This window comes from Rhynchophorus ferrugineus, unplaced genomic scaffold (assembly GCF_030347505.1).
Source record: "Rhynchophorus ferrugineus isolate W39M unplaced genomic scaffold, kcgeb_rfMv2 rfM4, whole genome shotgun sequence".
NCBI classification, from domain to species: Eukaryota; Metazoa; Arthropoda; class Insecta; order Coleoptera; family Curculionidae; genus Rhynchophorus; species Rhynchophorus ferrugineus.
This window is the reverse complement of record NW_027472583.1, coordinates 44,555,410-44,579,135: the sequence shown is the minus strand read 5'-3', so window position 1 is coordinate 44,579,135 and position 23,726 is coordinate 44,555,410. Positions and strand designations below refer to the sequence as shown.

The 23,726-nt window shown below is 35.5% G+C and overlaps 1 protein-coding gene across 3 annotated transcripts in view; it reads left to right on the top strand.

The window, feature by feature from the left end:
* Nucleotides 1-23,726, top strand: part of LOC143195998 (membralin) — a 177,882-nt gene that overhangs the window by 29,428 nt on the left and 124,728 nt on the right. For 2 of the 3 annotated variants that reach the window (XM_076403568.1, XM_076403569.1), the window contains exon 7: nucleotides 15,136-15,219. In XM_076403568.1, the coding sequence (XP_076259683.1) occupies nucleotides 15,136-15,219 (84 nt within the window). The remainder of the gene's footprint in view (nucleotides 1-15,135; nucleotides 15,220-23,726) is intronic. The other variant, XM_076403570.1, reaches the window with a different exon arrangement.

The following is a 23,726-nucleotide window of genomic DNA, read 5'->3' as shown; positions in this document are numbered from 1 at the left end:
CTGATCGAGCTCACACAAACCGAAGGTGTTATTTTTCGACAATGCCTCTGTCCATAAATCCAGACAGTTCTGGTTTGAATATCCTTTTCAACCTGAACGTCTATTGAATAATTCTTTGCAATAACCTATATCAACTCAATTGGATTAAATATGCAGTGATAGGGAGGAAGACATAATACTCTGTGGCCATAACGTTCAGTAATCTGATCTACCATGTATCTTTTCTCAGGTTTATTTCTAAAAAAGTAAATTACATAAAATGCAATTAAATATTTCATATATATTTACCGAGTAACAATTTGAAATAGTTTATTCGTTAACATGATTTCCTTGAAACTTATTTTATGTACTTTAAGTCATTCCTTAATTGCAGCGTTTGTTGATGCACTTGTTGGAATTTTTCGCACTAGTGTACTATATATATGGCAGATATGGTGCATTATACATAACAATAACTGATACTTCCTCCAAGTTCTTTAAAAGCTGATTTTCAAACTACGGCAAAAACAAGTTATGTCTCATTTCTCCATGGCAGTAACCCTTGGACTTAGAGGAAAACACTAATTCTGCACCAGATATAAAAACATTCCTGTTTCCAGCATGAAGAACTATAATGTTATGACTAACAAAACCTAATCGATAGTTATTCTAACGTTTACCTTTTTCCATCAACTTTTGTTGTCTTTATACTATATTTATTATCATCTTGCCATGAGCGACACAATGTACCATTCTGAAATATTTATGTCTCATTTAAATATATAAATTGATATAATAATTCTTCCTTGATTTTGTGATATGTTTTTAAAAATTGTATTCTTTTAAAAGAAATCTCTGAAAGTTCCCTTCGTGGGTTATCTTTACACCACTTAAATCCTATATTACCCAACAGTGAATGAAGGAATGTTCTACATCTCTCAAATAGCTGCATATGTTTTGGCTTTTTATGGATACTTTCCAGATTAACAATTTTCTCTGAAATAATTGTATTAAGTTATGTTTCGATTGAAAAAAATACTTAATGGTTTTTTACATTTCGTATATTTGATCTCTGATTTATTAAAACAAAGCGTTAAAACAGCGTTTGCCAGTTTATAACCCCTAATTATTAGAATATTTTGAAGAATTTTGAAGACGTTTGATAAACGGACAACTTTTGCAGGCTCTTTCGATTACATGATTGTGTGTAATCGATGATACTGTGTCACTACTGTTTTGAATTGACTATATAATAGATTAATTAACATCCTACTTCTAATCAATGATAAAAATATGTCCGTCTACATCATACACTCGACGGATATGGGGATTCTGTTTGGTACGTTCCGATTGAGCCATGTTGGGGCGAACGTAGCGGTCAGATCGAAGGCCTGTCGGAGTTCGGGCTGCGGTCAGATCGCCCGCAGGGACAATACTAACAAACGAGACCCGGCCTGAATCTCCTGCCCCCTTCGAGACCGAACAACATCCAGCGCCTTTAATCTCGACTGCCCTTTTCTCCGTTTCTGACGGTGGCAGGGCAGCGCTGCGCCCTCGCACCCTCGGGAGGCGGCAATCCGACAAACAACCGGAGCGGCCGAAAGAGCGCTCTCGGTTTTTGCGGTCTTGACTGTTCGAAACGCATGACCTTCATCTTTCCGCGAAAAATTGCAGTTGCCTCGTTCTTTTGTCCGTATTTTTTTCAGTCTTTTTCTTTTGTGCATTCATAAAAACTTTAGTTGAAAAATTGTATGAAATCTGTAGGGTTTGAGTAAAAGGTTTGTGCCGTTTTTTAATATGCATATATTTTAATCTTTTTAACTTTAAAAAGGCATTTATTGAGCCAGATTGGTATATTACGTCGGTCTATAAAATGCTGCTTTGTGTAAATGGTTCAATACAATTTTATGATCACTGTTAAGCTATCGGTGAATATTAACACTGCAAATATTCCTTTTAAAAATTTGATTAGCCTTTTCAGTGATCATAGACTAGCAACAAAAAAGCTTGAGTATTTTCAACTGATTTCATCAACTGCAAAGTCGAATATCCATGGCTTTAAGCTAATGCTCTATATTTGTGGGATCAGCTTGTTGTGGTATACTGTGAGCTGCTAAAATCAAATGGAAACGTCAATCTTCTTGTATGCAGCCTTGTGTAAATGGTTCAATAAAATTTTATGATCATAAGCTGTCGTTGAACATTAACACGGCAGATATGCCTTTTAAAAAATTTGGTCAGCCTTTTCAGTGATCATAGACTAGCAACAAAAAAGTTTGAGTATTTTCAACTGATTTCATCAACTGCAAAGCCGAATATCCATGGCTTTAAGTTAATGCTCTATATTTGTGGGATCAGCTTGTTGTGGTATACTATGAGCTGCTAAAATCAAATGGAAACATCAATCTTCTTGTATGCAGCCTTGTGTAAATGGTTCAATAAAATTTTATGATCATAAGCTGTCGGTGAACATTAACACTGCAGATATGCCTTTTAAAAATTTAATCAACCTTTCCAGTGATCACAGACCAGCAACAAAAAAGCTGTTTAAGTATTTTCAACTGATTAATGTATATTTTCTTACGCTGAGAACGAAAATAATATGGAAAAAATTCTAGGAGATGATGATTTGTGGACGTACAAAATGTAATATAATTATAAAATGAGTGATTTTATTTTAAAATAACTTTTAGTTATTCATATGTGATACTCTATATTTCATATTTTATCCATACTTTTTACAATTTTGGAAGTGTAAAGTATTATTACCTTCCGAATAAAGACGGACCTGTGTGAGCCAAGACAAGAAGGATGAACATGTTGTAATATGGATGTGCGCGGTTTAAAGTCATTACCTGTTAGTTTGTCATTATTTTATGTGTTCTCCCAAAATGTAGTGCTATATCGTTTTGTCGGAAGTGTTTCTGTCATCTAGTGTCTAAAAGTCTACTTCACATACGTTGCTTTAACACGTGGGAATCAGTATAAACCTTGGGCACCTCATAACATTTGTAGTTTTAAGGGTTGCAAAGGACTTTTCCATATTCAAGGGCTATGCCCATATCAACTTTTGATTTAAATCTTTGCAAAGAGTTGATTGGCTCAAGACTCAAAAGCCGGACCTTATTTCTGCCAGGAGTGTCTTTCTCCTCAAGGCTACAAAATAAATACTCTAATTATAAACAAATTGTCAAGAGAATACTATACTAGTAGAAGAATTTCATGCAGGAAAATTTGAGATATTTGAGTGAAGAGCATGGTGAACAATTTCACCAGGACATTAAAGAAATATTTAAAAGATACAATAAAAGGAAATGGAACGTCTTAAAGAGGTGTATATATAGTGGTACCGTAACAATCTGTTTCATGTAACTGTTCTCTTTGCTGTCAAGAGCATTACGGGTTTGAATACCGTTCAATTTTGGAATTTCGTAATTGGTTATTCGGTTCTGTATTTTTGTACGTTACTTTTTGTTATAGGGTGATAGAGATTATTCGAATTGCTTAGGGAACTTTTTAGCACGGAAACTCCATTTTACAGAAATAAACTGTGAAAGGATAATAGGAAAAAGTATAAACATACTTTGCGGTAAAAAAAATCTCTTTATATTGTCATATAACATTTTTGTAAAAAAAGACTTTTAGCTCTGAGAGCTAATATTTTAGAAATTCATTTTCATTTTATATTTGTGCTGTTGTATACAGGAAAGGCAATATCTGAAGATCCGTATAAAAATATTATTTAGATTTATGGAACGAATTATGGTATTATAACCTGTGACTGGATATGTCGGGGTGACAAATCTGTGAAATATTACTTTAATTGAAAATCGTCGTGTAACTTTTATTGATATCAACATTTATCTGGATATTCAGGTATTTAATACGTGTAGTAAAATATATTTATTAATTTTATTTGAAATTGAAGGCTTTATTTTCACATACTTGATCTGATTTAGGTCAAATATGCCTCGTTTTGTTTCCAAGACGTTGATAATAACGTGTTTGATAATTTATTTCAATTTTGAAGGTAATTCTGTTATGCCTCTCTCATAGAATTCCGTGTCCCTATTGTCAAAAAAGCTGTGGCAGTCGATTTTTCACAAGCCACTATTGAAGCGATTTTTTCACTAGCAAAATAGGCATCACTGAGTGCCTGGTCCGGACTATAATATCCATATCTATATAACTATCATATGGTGGTTCAAATATGATCGAGACAAATACTCTGCCACGTTTATTTATTATTGAAAAAATTTAAAAAATGTAGAGTTTTTCTAGGTATTTCCCCTCATTAGTTAGGCATTTTGTCAATCTTTCCGGAATTTTTTTGATACCGGTATCGAGGAATTCCTTGGGCAGTTCGGACAGCCATGTGCGCACGACTCCTCTACCTTGTCGTCGGTGTTGAATCTTTGATCTCCGAGGGCTTCTTTCAGTATTCCAAACATGTGATAGTCGCTGGGTGATAAATCCGGACTGTAGGGGGTGTTCCAGTACCTCCTACCCTAATTCCGATATTATATCGAGCGTGAGACGCGCGGTTTGAGGGCGCGCGTTATCCTGGAGAATAATCGCACTTTGTGCTGGAATGCTCCGCCGTCTTGAGCGATAAGCGGGTTTCACATATGTTTTCAGAAGGTTAGAGTAGTATGCAGTATTAATTGTACATTGAATGCACACTCCGTTGGTCCCATAACACCGTACACAGAACCTTACCGGCGGACCTGGTTGTTTTCGCTTTGACTAGCGCCCCTTCCTCCTTCTTCTTCCACTCTTTAGAGGACATTTTGCTTTCAGAGTGTAATAGTGTACTCATGTCTCGTCTGTAGTGAACGCAGAAAAATGTTCGTTCTTTTTACGCCTTCCCACACTAAAAAACAAATGACAATACGTTGCGCTACGGTGGTCGGCACTTGACGTACGCTCATGGTCGTAGCACACGCGTGAAACATGCGCTCTCGACGAAAACTATGCTACTCTCTTCGTAAGGGTCCCAACTATCACATACTCAAGCCACGACCTTCAAAACATATATGTGCGCAATCTACAGCGTTTGTCTCAATCATATTTGAACCACCCTCTTATAAATGCGTAACCCATCGAATATCCGGAGCTCGACATTGTCTTGTTAGAACTCAATTCCTGTTCTAGTAGTCAAAGTTGTTCGCTCTTGGACTATTGCTTCATTCAGGCGATCTGATTCTTTGATTTGAGTTTGGCCGAGCTGATAATACATGATTCATTTCCAATATCACCAAATGCATAGTAAAACTTTCCTGACGTGGTCACCCTATCCGCTGGCTCTTGACGTTTTGACCACGGTTGTTTTCCCTTGATGTTGTAAATGGTTCCCTAAGTCATCATCTTTCCATCGCTAGTCACCACCCATTTCAAAAGCGGGTCAATTTTGTGGTGATTCAATAGCATTTTACACATGGAAATTTAGTTCCGGTAATTAGTATAGCACCCATACATCCAGTTGTTCTAATATTCAACCTTTTTTAAATTATTCCAAATTATTTTTTGCACTGTTTAGCTCCTGGGCAATAGAAACAGTGTTTATATGCCGACCGGACTGGACCATTTACATGATTTTGTCCACATTTTCAACAGTTGATCTTTCAGTGTGTGGTCATCTTTGACTTGCTTGGCTTTCGTTGTCACTTTTATCGAGGAAGAACTGTGAAAGAGTCCAGGCAAAACTTAGTTAGTCATTCACAAAACTGTCAAATTAGTTTTTTAGTATGAAATGTCAGCATTTAAATGCCTATAGTGTAAAATGATCGGACTTAAGTATATGATTTATTAAAATTGTCTAATCAGATCCAAATGAATCTGCCGCCATAGTGATGCTTTGTACGAATTCTGGTTGAAAGCGTAGGTTAACGGGTTGTGATCTGTAAAAAAAATCCTTTCCATGTATTTCCGTATGTTTGAAAAATTTGATAGAACGATAAATTGCAAGAAGTTCTCATATGTACTGGTATATTGGTCATATGTACTATAACTGGCCTGTGTCGGTGACCATTTTCTGAAGAAAAAAACAAGTGGCCGTCTATTGCCATTTGATGTTTGTTCCAGTGCGGCTCCCATGGCTGTATCAAAGCATCAGTGACAAGATACAATTTCGTTTGCTTCATTCAATGTGCTAGTAACGTTGCTTGTGTGAGTTGCTGTTTGCATTCTTTATTCTTTCTTTTTCGCTCTTGCTGTGAGCGCATGAATGATGCTTGCACTTCTGCTGCATGTGGGATGAATCGTCTGTAGTAGTTGATTATATCTAAAAAAAAATCGGAGGTCTGTGATTGTCTGGACTTGGTTTAGTACCGCTGGCATTTGCTTCATGACCCAGATATTCTACGGATTCTTATTTAAAACACACTTCTTGATTTAACCTTGGATAAACTGTGAAATTTCAATCTATTGAATAACTGCTTCAAGTTGTCTCCATGTTACTGTTCACTATTGGATGCTAACTAACGAATATGTCATCAATATAACAAAATGCAAAACTTGGAGAATTTTGTCCATGAATCGTTGGAAAGAATGGCATTACGTTAAATTGGAGTAGACCGGCAGAGTTTACGGCACTCTTCTGTCATTGGAATGTTAAGATAGGCTCGTTCAAGGTCCATTGCTGAAAAAAATTGTACAGTCGTGGAGTCTATGAGCGACATCTTGGATACTCTGGAATCTCTGAACTGAGTACTCACCTGGAATTGTTATATTAAGGTTCCTGTAATCGCCACAAATTCGCCAGCTGCCGTCCATATTTCTTCATAGCAGGATTGCGCTGGAATATGGACTTTTGGATGAACTGACGATACCACTTCCGATCCATTGTTCGGTTTCTTTTAGGTTCCTTGCATCTCCCAAGTGACAATCGTCATGCTTTGGCGGTACAAGGGTATTCGCCTGTTATAATATGATGTCTGATGTTGTGCTAGCGTTCCCGTATCTTCGCTGGTCACGTTACTTCCATGTGTTGTTTAACGACTTGATGGCGGCTTCGCCATTCACACTTTTTATAATCGGTGTATTGCTTTGAGATATTTGTCTGATGTAGGTGAGACTAGTCCTACGGTCGATGAGTTGCTGTTTTTTCAGATCGGGTAGTAAGTCAAATTCATGTAGAAAATTGCTTCCTACATTCGGTTGTGCTACGTCAGCTATAATGAACGTCTAAGTGAATGGACTTCTTAGGTTTAGATCCAGCGTTCTCCATATGTTTTAATCGGCTTTTTTGGCATATATATTGTCTTTTTAGTGGGACTCTCTCGACCCCAATGTCTATGAGGAAACGAATACTAGTTATATTATATATTCCTGACGAGGAGGCGTTTAGTAACGGAATGCCCAACGGCTGTCTCGACACTCGTCGGCGGGTTATTTTCCGACTTCCTCTGTGGTCTCCAGCTCCATGGGTTTGTGTAGTGGTATGCTCCGGAACCAAATGTTTTGTGGTAATAAGATACCGTGCCATTCCCATTTCCTGTCGTGCTGTTCATCCGCGACTCCCGGACCTGGATTTATTTCATCTATTTGCGTCAACTTGTTTAGATTCAGATCGTTGTTAGACGTAACTTGTTGGGCAAACGATTGCGGTATTGACGTCCTTCTTACTTGGGCTATATATAGGTTCCATTATGCGGTCCGCCATTACAGCAAGCTCGTTCAGATTTGCCTCATCTTTTACCGCTAAAATTAACCTGATTCTTTCCAAAATAGTTAGTTGTTCCAAAAAATATGGGTTTTAGACTGCGTATATGATGTAGGTAGACGGTCGGCTTCATATCACCCATGGGCAGACCGCTTAATAGTTTCTTTATCCTTACTTCTTCAGCGTTTAATATTTTTAAGCCTTCGGAGGATTTTCCAGAATGCTTTCCACGAGGTCTATCAGGTCAGGTTGTAAACTTGATAGTACATGCCGGTATTTAGTAATATCGGAGGTGATGTGATGCTCGTGTACATTTATTCTAAAGCAGCTTGACAGATTTCAGAGCTACCCGTCGTTGTTTACGAGAGTTGTGGTTAGAAAGTATTTTTTAGGTTAATTTTATGTTTGCAAAGGTCTGTTGAGGTAATAAAGTATTTATTTTTTAATAAAGAAAATTAGAAGAAGATAAGGGAATAAGCGCGTGTTACAGCATTCAGATAAATTTCAAGTAAAATATTAAAATAAATCGTACGACATAAATGTCAGTTAAATTTGTGAGAATAGTTGTAAAATACTATATTGTAGAGTACGTAAAATGTGTGTGCATAGGTAGGTATGTAGCTGTCCAGAGCATACTCTGTGTAGGCATGTATATTTATTATGTGCGCAGGAAGTGCGAAAGAGCACTAATTCTTTTGTATATGATGTAGTCAGTGCTCTAGTAGAGAATGCAGTGATAAGATTGCAAAATAAGGGAGAAACTAACCACATCTTTCGTAAACAACAACGCGTAGCTGTAAAGTCCGTCAAGCTGTTTAGAATAAATCACACGAGAATCACCTTTTACTGTCGTCTAGGTGATGCGATGTTATTCAAATTTGTTCTCAATGACATTAAAATACCCTACGGGGTTACATCTCCAATAATGGTTGCAGTGTTACTTCTGCGACTGCCTAGATCTCGGAATATTCCTCGGAATTTAACACGACACAAGACTAGTAACAGTCATCATTGCTTGTGGAATTGGGAGGCATACAAAGAGCTAATTCTTTAGATCAAGAGTCATATGAAACACATTAACAGTTTGTAGAGTTATTAATTTTTAGCTAAATCTTAAAAAAATATTGGAAAATCTTTTTCTCGCTAATTAAAAAATATTTGAAACCCGATCTGACTTAATATTAAAGTTGATTTAACAAGATATCGAACAGTTAAGTCTATAGCGTATTTCTATTAAGGGACGCCGGCAGTTTATTTTTTGTTCCTGACAAAACCCGAATCCTTTTACTCGAGTATGATCGAGTGGCGACGCTCGATAGACCCGTTTTGGATTCTTTTCATCGTTCCTCCTCATCAATCTAGTGGCGGAAAACTTCGGAAACTTCCGAATTATCGCACAGTTTCCGCTCTAATTGTAGTCAGCTCGTTTTATGTCGAAATTTTCAGCTGGGGAATCTTCGTTTTTCCTGCTCGTTGTTTTTTTTTATCGCGGATGATAGATTGGTAATTGATTGATTGTAATTACCGTTTGTGAAAATCGAGCCGTATAGTGTTTTTTAAACTGACTATACTATAACGTAATTAAGTATTCTACAAATATAGGGTCATTATTATGATGACTTCTCCATTTGATTCCGACTATTTATTTTGATATTTGATAGCACTATTTGTGTTTATTTGAGAAACGAAAATATACGAAGTGAATATGTATACCAGGAAGTTGAAGTTAAAAAAAGAGGATTTGGTGAAATATTTGAGAAAATATTTCAACTCTGAAAACATTTGGACTGTTTCGAAAACATTTTTTTAATGAACCAAATTTTAATACATGAAGCATCCTGTTCATTTCTTTGTAATGAAGTGGAGATGCTTGAGGAAGTCGTAGTAGTAGTCGACTAGTGAGAAGAACGGCGAATATATTGAATATATCGAAAATATTGATTTATAATATATAAAACTGGGATTACTAAGATTTTATCAAAGAAAGCAACACAAAATTTAAAAATTCGCCATATTTAAGTCACCTGTCAGAAAAGCTACGAAACATTTACGTCACTTACCGTTTCCTATCCATCATTTTCGCATTCCAATACTTTAACGCGCTTCGATTTTATTTGGATTTTTTATCTTATATTTCACATTTAAAAAATTGGTTTTGTGCAACCACTGGAAAGAAAAGAAATGAAAAAAATTGAACTATTCGATTTGAAGAACCATTCGTCGATAATGACTAGTGTGTGACCGTAACTGAAATAATGATTTTAAAGAGATTAATATAACTTTCATAGAGCTGAAGTGAGTGAGTATCCAGACACACGAACCATGAAATGTAGAATATTGAAGACCATTAAGTAAAAATACTCTCGCTTGAATTTAATTAATATTTTCATTCAGTAGGGAACTGCAATGAATGTTTAGTGAGTTCAGTTAGAAGTCAATGTTCTTCTCTCTAGTTGGCATTTGAATTATAGTAGATAGTATATAGAAATATATACTGACTTCGTGCATACTTATAGGGATAAACCAATTACATTACATTAATTATATTTTTCTATATTATTTGGTAACTAAAAAGAGAACAAAATTATACGCAATGAACAAATAAATGAGGTTTAACCTCAAATGTTATCAACGGTGTTATTTAACAGGCCAATTGAAATGTCCTCGGCCTACCATAGTAAAACAAATTTTTTTGGTAAAATGAGTTATTTTATTCAATATAACTCCCTTCTAGGGTATATGAATATATTTTGTAGTACGATTTGTCCTTTGCTTCAAAATTTTGGCGATCACCTCTTCATCTTCAAAATTCGGCGCTGGGGGCCAGATCTGGAGAATACGGTGGATACGGATAAGGAAGCAATTCGAAACCCAATTCATGGATTTTTTTCCATCGTTTTCACTGACTTGTGACACGGTGCATCGTCTTGGTGAAGCAGCACTTTCTTTTTCTTCAAATGCGGCCGTTTTTCGGCTATTTGGTCTTTCAAACGGCCCAATAACGCTATGTAATAGTCGCTATTGAAGGTCCTGGAAAAGTGAGCTCGCGCGGCACCCACTTTGCACATAGCTTTCTCATACCCAAATATTGGTGAATGATATGATGTATACGTTCAGTTGATATCTTTGACTGTCTGCTATTTCATTCAATTTCAATTTACGGCGATTCAAAATCATTTGGTGGATTTTTAAAATGTTTTCGTTGGTAACAACCTCTTTTTGGCGTCCACTGCATTCACCGTCTTCGGTGCTCATTTCACAACGCCTAAACTTAGCGTACCAACCCTTGATGGTTGATTTTCCTAGGGCAGTGTCCGGAAACTAGGCATCAGGCAAAGTTTTTTTGCTTCAACTGTATTTTTTCCCTTTAAAAAGCAATATTTTATCAACACGTGAAATTCCTTTTTATCCATTTTTTTTTCAGCATAAGAAAAGTTGCTTCACGGAAAATGCTATAATTCACAAACTAATGATCCGAGAGCTGTTAAATTTATTCACTCATCTTTTGAGGGTTAGGGCTAACCAAAAAAAAACATGGATTTAATTTTAGTAGCGCCATCTACGTGTCAGGCTGGGGACTTTTGAATTGAACTGTTAGCATATATGTTTGATTACGGTGGTTTTATTAAAATTATCAGAAAGCGGAATATTGACCATAGCCACTAACATTTCATTTATATTAAAACTTAAAAAAATTGACATTAAAAATATAGGAGAAAAAAGCAATATGTTGTCGAAGGTTGCCTGTTTCCAGAGACCGCAAAAACCAACCGAACCCTTTTGACCGCTCCTTTTGTTTGTCGGATTGCCGCCCTCGGGGGTGGTTTGGCGTGACACTGCCCCCGTTAAACGCGGGGAATGGGGACTGGTTGAGATTAAAGGCGCTGGAAGTTGTCTAGTCTCGGCGGTGGGGTAAGAGAGTCGGAACTGGTCACGTTTGTTAGTTCTGTTCCCTCGGGCGACATTACCGCGATATGAACGTCATCAGGCGTTCGATCTGACCGTCGGTCTTTGGTCGGACGTAAAATATGGTAAAATCCGAACGCGTTACGATATCTTTGCACTTAGTTTAGTTAGTCTGACTTAGCTTTTTATCGTCTATCATCATACTGTCACAAAATAATCTAATGTATTCATAAAATTGAAGGTTAAATCCGAACGCTATGTAATTTACAATGGTTACAGCACATGTGTATCGGTCCAAAATAGCTATGAAGTTGGTTTCTCCAGTGGAAGCTGTCACGGAAATTGATAATAGTCTCTTGACATGCATATTTAATGCACATTTGAGTCTGAGGAATTTTTCTGGATTCTTTAAGATGTCACAAATAATTATGTTTAAAATACTGGACAAACCAGCAGAACAAGTCCTATTCTACAGGATGATTCAAATGTCATTGCGGAATTGTTGTGTATTGCTGGAGTCGTGTCTGTTCGAAAATGTAGAGTTTCGTCTGAAGAGATATTCTCAACTTTTTAAATTATTTCAGCTGGTATTCCATTGGGATCTTGGATGCCTTGATACCTCTTCTGTATCACTGCTGATATCCTAACAACAAAAGAAATAATACTTTTTACGACGACACAGCAATTATGATAAAATATATATATCTACCTACGGCTTTAGAAAATACACAATTGGCAGTCAGTAAGATCCACAAAGAGACTAGATATTAGAAAGTACAGCTTAGTAGCTCGGAATTCTTTCTTGGCAATTTTGCGTTCCAGCGGAATGATATGAATGATGATCAACGAAATACTTCCGCATCTAAATGCTAAATTATCACTTAAGAGATGCTCCATTCTTTTAATTGAAATCAATGAAAGCATCTAGCTTGATGGTTGGTTAAATTGGAAATATCACGTTAGACAAAAAGAAGAGCAGATCAGACTCAAGATTAAAGAGCTATTCAAAATTAAAGATTGGTTTATCAGTCAATTATAAAGTCTATTTGGACTTATGGAGACAAATATGGGATTGGACTAAACCTTTATCGATTAATGTGAACCCTACCAAAACAGTTTTTTGATGAAATACCAATGTATATTTCTACGTAACCAACGATGAACTTCCTAACATTCTGGACATCAAATTAATTTACGAAGTTATTGAAGATTTTGTTTAGAACATCAAGTAAGGTTACTGAATCACAGCAACGTGGAAGTACTGTAGATACTGGACAACACACAGGATATCAGAAGATGGCCATACCAAACCACGCGAACTTGTATAGTATAAAATATTTTTAACAAAAATATTGAACCGACTACAACAAATAAATAAGGAACCCAGTAAAAATTTAAAAATAATCAAACTTAGATTTTTAACACAAAAAGAAATATTTGAAGGATTTTTTTAAGGCGGTTCAATTTTTTTGTTAAAAATATTTTATTTTTCTCTTTTTAGTGCTAGATATTTACTCAGTAAATTATGCAATTTTTTATTTAATACTACAATGGGTAGGTCATATAAAGGTGCAGCCCTTATGATGAAAAATAGGGATAAAAAAATAATGATTGAAAATAAGGAGCGCTTCAGGCCCCGGTATCCGCTACCTAGCCTAGGTGATTTGACAAATGTTCTAACTAACCTAGAACAACAAAAAAATGATCGTCCACGCCGGGAATCGAATCCGCAACCACCGATCGAGAGCTAAACTCTTCAACAATTACACAAGCAATTATCTACAATATTTCTACGAGGTTTATATGCTATAGGTAGTACTTAAAAGCAATCTGAATGGCTTTAGCAGTGAACGACTTCCGATTTTCTACCACATTAGCTCAGCAATAACATTATATCCAAATATCTGATTATTTCAGATAAAAAATTTGTGTAAACTTTGTACGTTCCTTCAAACTTCACAATTTCCTCGACATTAAATGGCTTTAAGAAGTTATTTAAGATTTTTCTTTAAAACTTGAAATAATTTTACTAAACCACAGCAATGTGTAAGCAATACAACTACTGGACCACACACAGAAAATCAGAATATTGAATCGAACCAAACCACAAGAATTTGAATGGTCATAGAGTAATAGAGAAACGACTCAATAGGGGAATCTGGAGAAAATATTGGCTAATTTAAATCTACATTATGGACACCTGTACAAAACATTTTGCTGTGAAGACATTTGATTCGTTCTTTGATAAAGTTTGCCACGCAGGTGCAGCATGTGATAGCCCTGACGTTACATATGATTGACCAATAAACAACCAAACCAAACAAAGAACTTTCAAACAAACAAACCGAACAAATCAAAATTACTTCTTCAGTCTTTTCCCTTATTCATATTTGTTTAGTGTCATCAATTTAATCTATTAGAGATCTATTAGAGTTCAGTCTGTTTGTTTTCTTATACTAAAAGCAAACTGTTTATCTATTTTATCCAAAAGTATATAGCGCGCCTTATTATTTTTAATATTCTATCTCGAAAATCATTATGTAGTGTACAATTAAAAAGTTTTAAATTTACAGTTTTTAAAGATATTTGACAAAAATATGTTACATTATCGACGTGACTTGGGATAAAATAAAAGAGATAGCTCAAAGAGCTATTAACAGTACAACAAAACAATTTTCTGGGACATGAGATATTGCCCTGATTCGTTTGTTAGTGTTTGTTAGTATCTCCTTCACCTCTTCACAATTTCCTAAAGGCGAATGAGAACAAAAAATAACTTTTGATAAGCGCTTCAAATGATTTCTCAAATATACAAGCCGAAGGATGTATATTCCTGAATCGGAACAAATTTGTTCTTACTTGGGTAATACATTTTGCACTATTTAAGTGTTGAGTCGCTTTACACCAAATTCCTCGGTTTAGTGAATTCTTGAATTTCGGTTAATCCTTTCTTAATAGGTTTGCATTCAGGAGCTGTTATTTTAGATGAGTTGCAACTATTGATCCAAGGAGAAAATTATGTAACCACTTGCATAGTTTCTTTCGGAAGAGGGAAGGGATCAATCATTTTTTAATTCAAATGAAAACGATTATACATTTCTTCCTAGATCGAGAATTCGCTTTACTTATTGTACTACCCACTGATATATATTAATGAACTAATAATTTAATATCTAAACGTTATAAAAATTTAGACACACTATTCCTTACGTCAGGCATAGTGAAAATGGCGCTCAGAATAACTAAACAATAAACGCACCATAGAAGCGAAGTGAGCTAATCAGATCTCGTCGCGGCTCTTAGCAGAGCGATTTAAACAAATAATAAGTTAAGAGTAGCGACATCTAGATGTTGGACGTCGTGAAACATTTCCCTAAAATTACCTATAAAGGTAAATCTCTATTTCTCTATGAGTAGAGAGTAGGTACAGTAGAGACAATTTGCTGTGATGAAAATTATACATCTAAAGATCAAGATTTTAGATAATTTTTATAATAACTTATAATAATTAGAAGAGAATATGATAACTTTAAAAATTAGTATACGATATTGCAAATATAAAAGCTTTTTATTTTTGTTTGTTTCAGTTGATCTGCTGCAGATGTTAGAAATGAATATGACTGTTGCATTCCCTACGGCTCCTCTGTTAACAGTCATTCTAGCTTTAGTTGGTGAGTAATAGTACATACAAATATTTCCTATTTCCTCATTTTTTACTTATAATTTGTTCTGTGGCCATTTATGTTTTTTTAATTATTCTATATTAAAACTGGTCTTCTAGTAATTATTATTAGTAATAGATAGATAACCAATCATAGTTTTATAGTTCCATAATATTATTATCCAATAATAAGCTATAGTTCTGGTCTCATGCTTTCAATCGTGCATTATTAACCAAATTCGAAGGATAAAATATAGATTAGCTAATTGTGGAATATTTTAAAAATATGCCGATGTAAATACGGTGAAACTTGGTATGAAACTAAAGCATTGCATATGATGCAATTGAAAATTTGTGAAAATCGGTATGCGATCAATTATTTTTACAATTTTCTATGTTCAGCTTAATTTTTCATCAGAGTGATACTTCTCACTTCCTTTTCACATATCAACTCCATTCGACATTCACATTCCAACTTAATGCACTTCTTATTGAACATTTAGCTCATATAATTTTATGTCATTAGGGCAAAAGACATATGTTTGTCTAGTGCTATAGAAGAAGTACAACTGGCAGTCAACAAAGTCCACAAATGGACTAGACTGGAAAATTAAGCTTAATAACTCGAAATATATCCATATAAATTGTGCATTGTGCCGAAGTGACAAAAACCTAACTGCATCGCTTGACTGGTTTATATGTACTTGACCTAACGTCAAATATATTGATTCAGTAGTCACTTATAAAGCCTGTCTGGTCTCATAGGGTACATTAAAACATTAAACTGACATAATCCAACACTACAAAGATGCAGTTCTAGATTATTTACGAAAGTTTGTCGCTACGAACTTATCCAAATGTCGCCTTCAAACATGAAAAAATGTTACTAAATCACAGCAACGTGGAAGCAATATTGCTATTGGACAACACGCAGAAAATCAGAAAATTGAACCAAATCACATGAATTTGTATAAAGCATAAATACTTACTGATATATTTCTCACACACTCTGCTTGAATATTGATACAAATGGAACATAACAACAGTAATAAATTCATTAATTTTCATTTACAACTAGATTATGCTGCATCTAAGTAATGCAAGCATATCTAATATAAGACGTAATATAACAAATATGTAATTTCATAGTCATATTTGGCCGATTTAACTCCGTCGGGCATATCTCTAAACCTTATTCTCGAAATATTGATTCATGTTCATTATTAACCGACTTCGAAAAAGGAGGTTTCATGTTTGGCTGTATTTTTTTAATGTATGAGTGCACCGCCGAGGTGGTCCCGTTGGAATCACGTCTGGATCTGGTGAGGTGTTGGAGGGAAAATTGAGGAAAACGCTCAAATTACAAACGCACGTAGAAAGTTTTCACCTATTTTTTATCTAAAATAATTAGATATTTTGATATAATATTATTGCTGAGCCGATGTGATGGAAAATCGGAAGTCGTTCAGTGCAAAAATCATTCAGTTTTCTTTTTAAGCACTAACTATAGCATATAAGATCTCGTAGAAATATTGTAGATAATTGCTTCTATAGTGTAATTAAATTGTTAAAGCTTTTGGCTTCCAATCGGGGATCGCGGGTTCGGTTTCCGGCGCGGACAATATTTCTTTGTTTTTCTGGTTTAGTAGTTGGAAGATTTGTCAAATCTCCTAGGCTAGGTAGCGGATCCTGGGGCCTGAAGCGCTCCTTATTTTCAATCATTGTTTCTTTATCCTTCTTTTTCCTCATACGGGCTGCATCTTTACTTAGCCTACCCATTGTGATATTAAATAAAATAACTGCGTAATTTATTCAGTAAATATCTAACATTAAAAAGAGAAAAATAAAATATTTTAACAAAAAAATTAAACCGACTTCAAAAAATAAATAAGGAACTTAATAAATATTAAAAACTTAGTTTTTAAACGCAAAAAAAACATTTTAAAATAAAATATGTACATAATAATCGTTGTAATAACTAAATAGAAATAAACAAAAACCTTATTTAATCTGTCTTCTACACGTATTTTATATTCTACTATATATACACAATTTAGCTTAACACCAACTTAACCAACCGATTAAAATTGAATAAACTCCAATCTACTAAGTAAATTCAGAAAAATAAATAAATAATAATTTGTGTTTTTTTCAAATGTCCAACTATTTTACCAGTTTATCAATTAAAACTAAAAAAATGTTTTATATATTTTTTCCCACTTCATTCGAAGATTTACTACAGACATTTTTATGCTTCACACGCTATAACATGCGAGACACCCCGAAAAAAAGGAGGTAAAATTCAATAAACCCGTACATTTTATATTCGCACGAAATCGCAATGCTACCTCTCCCTTCGCGCCTTCCCGTTCAAGTTCATTCCCCATCAGTTTGCCACCCGCCCACCTGAGAAAATCGACCCCCGTCGCAAAACCGCCGAACACAGTTCTTAAACAGTTTCAATTTAATCAAACCATCAACCTGGAGAAGCATAACAATAACATAAATAGAGTAACCAAGCGGCGGGGTCCTTCCCCATTCGTCCCGGCCGCCCGTATCCGCTCCCGGACCTTTCCGTCGAAAACCCTCTGCCTCCCCTGCCCGTCCCCCCACCACCCCTCTCATTGTTCGACCGAAGAATGGGGGATATTACACAGGTATCCTTTTCTTTTGTCGGGAAAATAATATGATCAATTCGACGAAAATAAAATTTTAAAAGGACCCAACACCGACTCGCCGTTCTCCGTCCCCCTCACGGTCCCTCCCTGCTCGGCTGCTGAACGGGATGGAAATAAATCACTTGGCAGGAAATAGAGGTCGTCGTGCAGGGAGAGAAAGAAGAAAGAATGAGTAAAAAAGATCGCGGGGCGTTAAGGTTTGATGGTAACGAACAAATTTAAACTGAAAAGTTGTTTTTTCCAATAACGTAAATGAAATGGCGCTGGAATTGGTTCTGGCGAGTTCGGTTCGGACGGTTTTACTAATTTTACTACGTTCATATTGACCTGGCATTTAGAGTTTCGATTAAATACATCTATTATTTCGATGGGTATATGCTCGTTTTAGAAATCTTCTATTTAGGTAGCAAATATAATTTTAGTTTTCAAATATATAACATTATAAAGTAACAAAGTTCTTGTGGATATATTACTGATGATACCACTAGTGTTACAATATATAAGATACAGTGGATAGACTTTTCATTCTCAGATTACCAACCATGTCGATCACAATATCGATACTAACGAAAAGTAAGATGTCGCTAATGTGATAATCAATTCAGGACACCTGCCACTCCAAGAATTATCGCAATAATAATTGTGACGCCCACTTTTCTTAAAGTCCCGGATCTCTACGGCAGTTAACACAAATGACAAACCTCAACCTTAAGATTGCAAAATTTTGGTCTATCTGAAGACATGCCATATTACACTTTTATTTGGTTTTTGGTTGGAACGTAATTGAGTAACAAAAAATAATTTTAATTTCGAGATATATAACATCGGTTCAAAATTGCTTTATATTCCACTAGTATTACGATATGCAATTTGCAGTCACAGATCGTGAGAAGCTCAAATTTATAGCTGAGATTGCCAGAGTCTTTCAATCTCCATGATGACCAACCATGTCGATCGAAATCCCCATACCAACAAAAACCAAGATGTCATTGATACAATAATCAGTCCATAATCCGTTCAATAAAACAGTGAACTAATGTCATCAAAATATATGACGTCAAAACAACTCAATGTTGTCGCATCAATCTAATGCATATACTATCGAAATACCATTAATTATACAGTCATAGTAGTTTTTAGGTTAATGCTGTTTTGTTACATTTACATTAAACTCTTTTCGATATCGCTTATGAAGTAGAGTTCTAAGTGCGTTTTTTTAATGTAATGGTATTCTCTGGAGGCCTAAATAATTTTATATCCAAGTATATTATTTCCATATCAGGCATATTTATCCTTTTATCTGTAGTTTTTACTTTCTACGTTGTTGTGTTTCCATCTCACGTTTCCATGTCAAGTCATTTTGATATGATTATATTTCTTTTTATTTTCTTCTGTTACTCTCTGTATATTTTTCATTCAAAATTCTATCGATTCCTTTTGCGATTCCTGAATTCTCATGTATATTCTGAACACATATATCTATGCATACATTCATACAGTCACTTTTACTCTAACAGTCACTGTTTTAGTTATAGAAATACTTGTTCACCGCTCCACCATTTATCAATTTCTTCTTCCAGGTGTCTGATGGTGTTTATCGAAACCGAAGGCGTTATTGTAGAAAATGCTTCTTTCCATAAGTCCAAACAGTTCTTCATTATATATTTCTCTTGATCAGTGTTCCATATTATTAACGTTAACAAATATTTGATATTTCCATATCAATTCTATGGGAGTAAACATGATAGGGAGAAAATCGTAATATTGCCATGTCAAGTACTGAATCTTTTTTCAGATTATTTCTGAAGAAAAACTAAATTACGTAAAACACAAACATTTAATATAAATTAATTAACGAGTAACAATTTGACATAGTTCTCCCTCAAACAGCTGTATGTTCCTGAATTTTCTGAAAATATTTCCCGGATTAACAGGTTCCTCTGAAATAATTGCAATCTGAATAATAATAATTAAATTATGATTATATCGAGAATACAATGTCGAAAAAATTACTCGCTTTTTCACAGGTTCCATATATTAAATTTGGAATAGAGCCAACATCAAGGTGATCTTGATTCGTTACCCATTTTGCATACGGACGGTTTTTCTTTGGTGAATCTAAAATTTTTTTGTCGTTTACTTTTTAAAAAAATTTAGTGACAGTGCCCATATTATTTATTATTCAGTGCATGTGCAATACGCTAAAACTATATACTTACGTCTCTAACGCATTTTACTGGCAAGGGGGGCCCTCATATCGTCCCTCTTCGAAGTATTGGATTAGAGACGCAATCAGTTTCGGACTCTATCTAATGGCTTCGGAATTTTCAATCAAAGTAATAATAAGCAGGAATTTGAAATTGATCAAAAGATGCAAAGCGCCAAAACAACGTTTGCCATTTTATAACCTCCAATTATTATCACTAATGTTTTTTAACAACCGAGTTTTACGGGTTAATTCGGTTACGAACACATCAGATACCACTGAATCTCTTTTTAACCAGAATAAAATGAGAAGAAAAATACGGCTCATATTTTAAAAGATTTTGCAAAATGAAATAATTCAACATGCATGTATTCGACGTCGTAATAACGTAAGTTTACTGTTGTTTTGGAAGGACTATAGGTACCATTTTACCGCAAGAATTTTTGAGAGACACTTTATCATCCCAAAAATTATAATTCAAAAATTCATTGTCCGAAAGGCACCTGATCCTGCCGGTATAATCACTCGATAACTTCCAAATCTTCCTCAGAAATAGCTTACTGGCCAAACAAACATTACAAATTACACGCTTGTTTCTGTTATTCCAAAAAGGACACAAATCAGTATCCTGCATTTACCATGTATTCAGTTTTTTGAGGTTATTATCAAAAATCGTTGAGAGAGTAGTCTTCCAGGCTCTTATTTAAGCTTCGGAAATGGAAGACGTCATCCAATATAGAGACGAGCGGTTTGGATTTATGGAAGTGATTTTCTGTCTTCTGAACGACTCAGAAAACTCGTTGAGAATATACTAAATATTAGTGTTAGATACAATCTAAGTATAATTTACTCACTTCTATATTACAACGTGTTAATCCAACAGCCAATTAGAGATATTTTTATTAGGTATTTTTGACACAGAAATGCGATTGTATATAATGTATCTCAAATATTTTCACTTGAAACTATATGCGATATATTTCGATTATTGTAATATAATATGCACTAGATTTTCAATGCATCAAGTATTCGTTTAGATCATACGAATATATCAGTTTGTTAAAATATCAATATTGATTATTTAGTATCGGAGACTGTAGTTTAGAGCCCTTGCTAAGCACTAGATCCAGTTCAGAATGAGGACGTTTTCATCATAATCATCATCACTAGTATCCAAATCTCACAAAATAAACGTTGGAAAAAGTTGGATGTGTAATTGTAATATTTCCTATCTTCCACACGCACCATGTTAGAATAGTATAAGCTTTTACAGCTTGGCCTATTCTGCTTATTAATTTAATCGTAGCTGCCACTTTCTTGTCATGTATCACTGACCACCAGAACTTTTTGAATTAACTTTAATGAGATACTGTTTATATATGCAATAGTAGGCGATTCGTTAGTTGTACGTAACTATTAGTTGGTATTCTTTTATCTTAAAGCATATAGTTCTACAATGCGAATTATATCGAGAGCATGTACCATCAGTCAATATAGATCTCTCACTAGCGAACATCAGATCGGTTAAGAAGTTTTATTTTCGTTTCAACGCTTTGAAAATTACTTTTGTAATGTAATTTTGACTTGTCTGATAGGACAATTGAAGTGCAGGTTGATTCGAAACTAGTTGTTTGTAATGAAGGAAATAAAAAGTGTTGTACTCCCTTTTTAATTAGAATTGTTGTTCCGTAGCCGCTGTTGTTAGTGCCGAGAGCGCTTGGACGACAGATTTCAATTCCTCAAGCTGCGATTGCGGAATCCAGATTTTGGTTTGTTGGGCAGCCTGAGCGGAGTTGGCTAGGTTGTTTACTAATGTAAGAGATAATCTCTTCCATTTCCCCAGGATAATGTCTGGGGAGGAGTGGATTCGGTAGATGCTGCTGGGAGTTTAGAAGATCTTATTTTGGTTTTTTTTGTCGCTGGTCTCCATCTACAAAAACTACAAATTCTCACACACACTGACACTGATGGTGCATCGTGTTTTATCGCTGAAGCTCCGCCGCTCGGCTCTTGGTGGTGACTGGGAAGGCTGGTTCAAGATATCCTTTTCCGTATTTCGATTCGTTCACATTTTCGGGGAGGGAAAGGCTTTTCCAGTTTCTAGAAAGATCTCCTCACGCGGATGGAATACGTTAGTTACAGATCCTTAAAAAAATATCGGATGATCCATGACCTTGGGCCTTCTTGCAGTTTATAGTTGTAGCCGCCATAAAGGGTCTTCACCAGGTCTTTTTACATGCCTTGTTTAGGTCCGGTATAGTTAACAAAAAGGACGTTTTAAAAGAAGTTAAAAGAACAGCAGTTTGCTGAATATTTCTGCTGTAATTCTGGTGAGTATAGACTGAAAATGCATTTTAAAGTTAGCCTCCGTCTGATGCATATTCGTCTGTCAATTTTACCATTTCGTACGACGACGCTTCTCTTCGACGTTGGCTCGTCGCTTTCATTTACACGTCCCGTCTCGTTGAAGGCGACCCTCCGACCGGCATTTTTTTGCATACATTAAAACGCCCATTGTTATTCTAACTGTTTACAGATTAATTTTAATTATTCGACAACGCCGGACCATGAATAATTCGTCTATGTACACTGGAATTTGTCTCTTATTAAAATAAATGGCGAAAACAGAATGAAGACCGCACTCCCTCTCTCGCTCTCGTTTCGCGTCTCTCTCTCTCTCTCTTCCTGTTTTATATCCGTTCACTGTTGCTCTCGATCCTTATGTTCCTTCTCCACCTTGTTTCTGTGGGGATTTACTCGCTCGGGCCTGCCTATATTATCTTTTAATTTAACGCAATTAGCTGAGATATTTTGATTCTGCAATGTTCTATGTTGTCGATTGGCACGGTCGTGTGTTTTTGAAGCCGGCTACTGTCAGCTGCTTCCGGTAGGAATTTCACTTTTGTTTTTCAGTTTCAGTTTCGGTTCGTTGATATATTTCTATCGATAGAGTTACACGATATGTAATCTAACATTTTCTGGTTATTTTTTCTTCAATCTTTTAAGAATGCACAGAGCTTATAAATTCGAACATTTCATGTATTGGTTAAATATACACTTCATTGAAGAGAGACGAACGAAGGTGGTCCGATAAGTATTTAGCCTCCAAAAGAAAAGGGAAATTTTTGGAAAAGTTGCGATTTATTTCTCAACACTTGATACACTTGACCCAGCGATGTTCCAACCTCTTTAACCCGTCTAAGAAACACGTTTTCTCGAGGTCTACAAAGTAGGCTTCCGTGGCGGCGATGACCTCATTCGACTCAAATTTCCACGTGCCGAGTGACTTTTTCAAGTTCGGAAACAAAAAGAAGTTGCACGAGACCAAATCTGGAGCATACGGTGGATAAAGCAGCAGTTCATAGCCCAGTTTGATTAATTTGGCCGTGGCGAGTGCGAAGGTGTGAGCCGGTGCGTTGTCATGGCGGAAGAGTATTTTTGTCTTCACCAAATGATGCTGTTTTTCTGCAATTCGGTGTCGAATTGGCCCAATAATGGGGTATAGTACAGTCCTGTGACTGTTTTGCCCTTCTCCAGATAGTCGATATAGATCACACTTTGTAAACCCCGGTGGCTATCACATTTCCGGCCAATAAGACAGTCTTCGCCTTCTTCGGAGCACGTTCGCCGGGT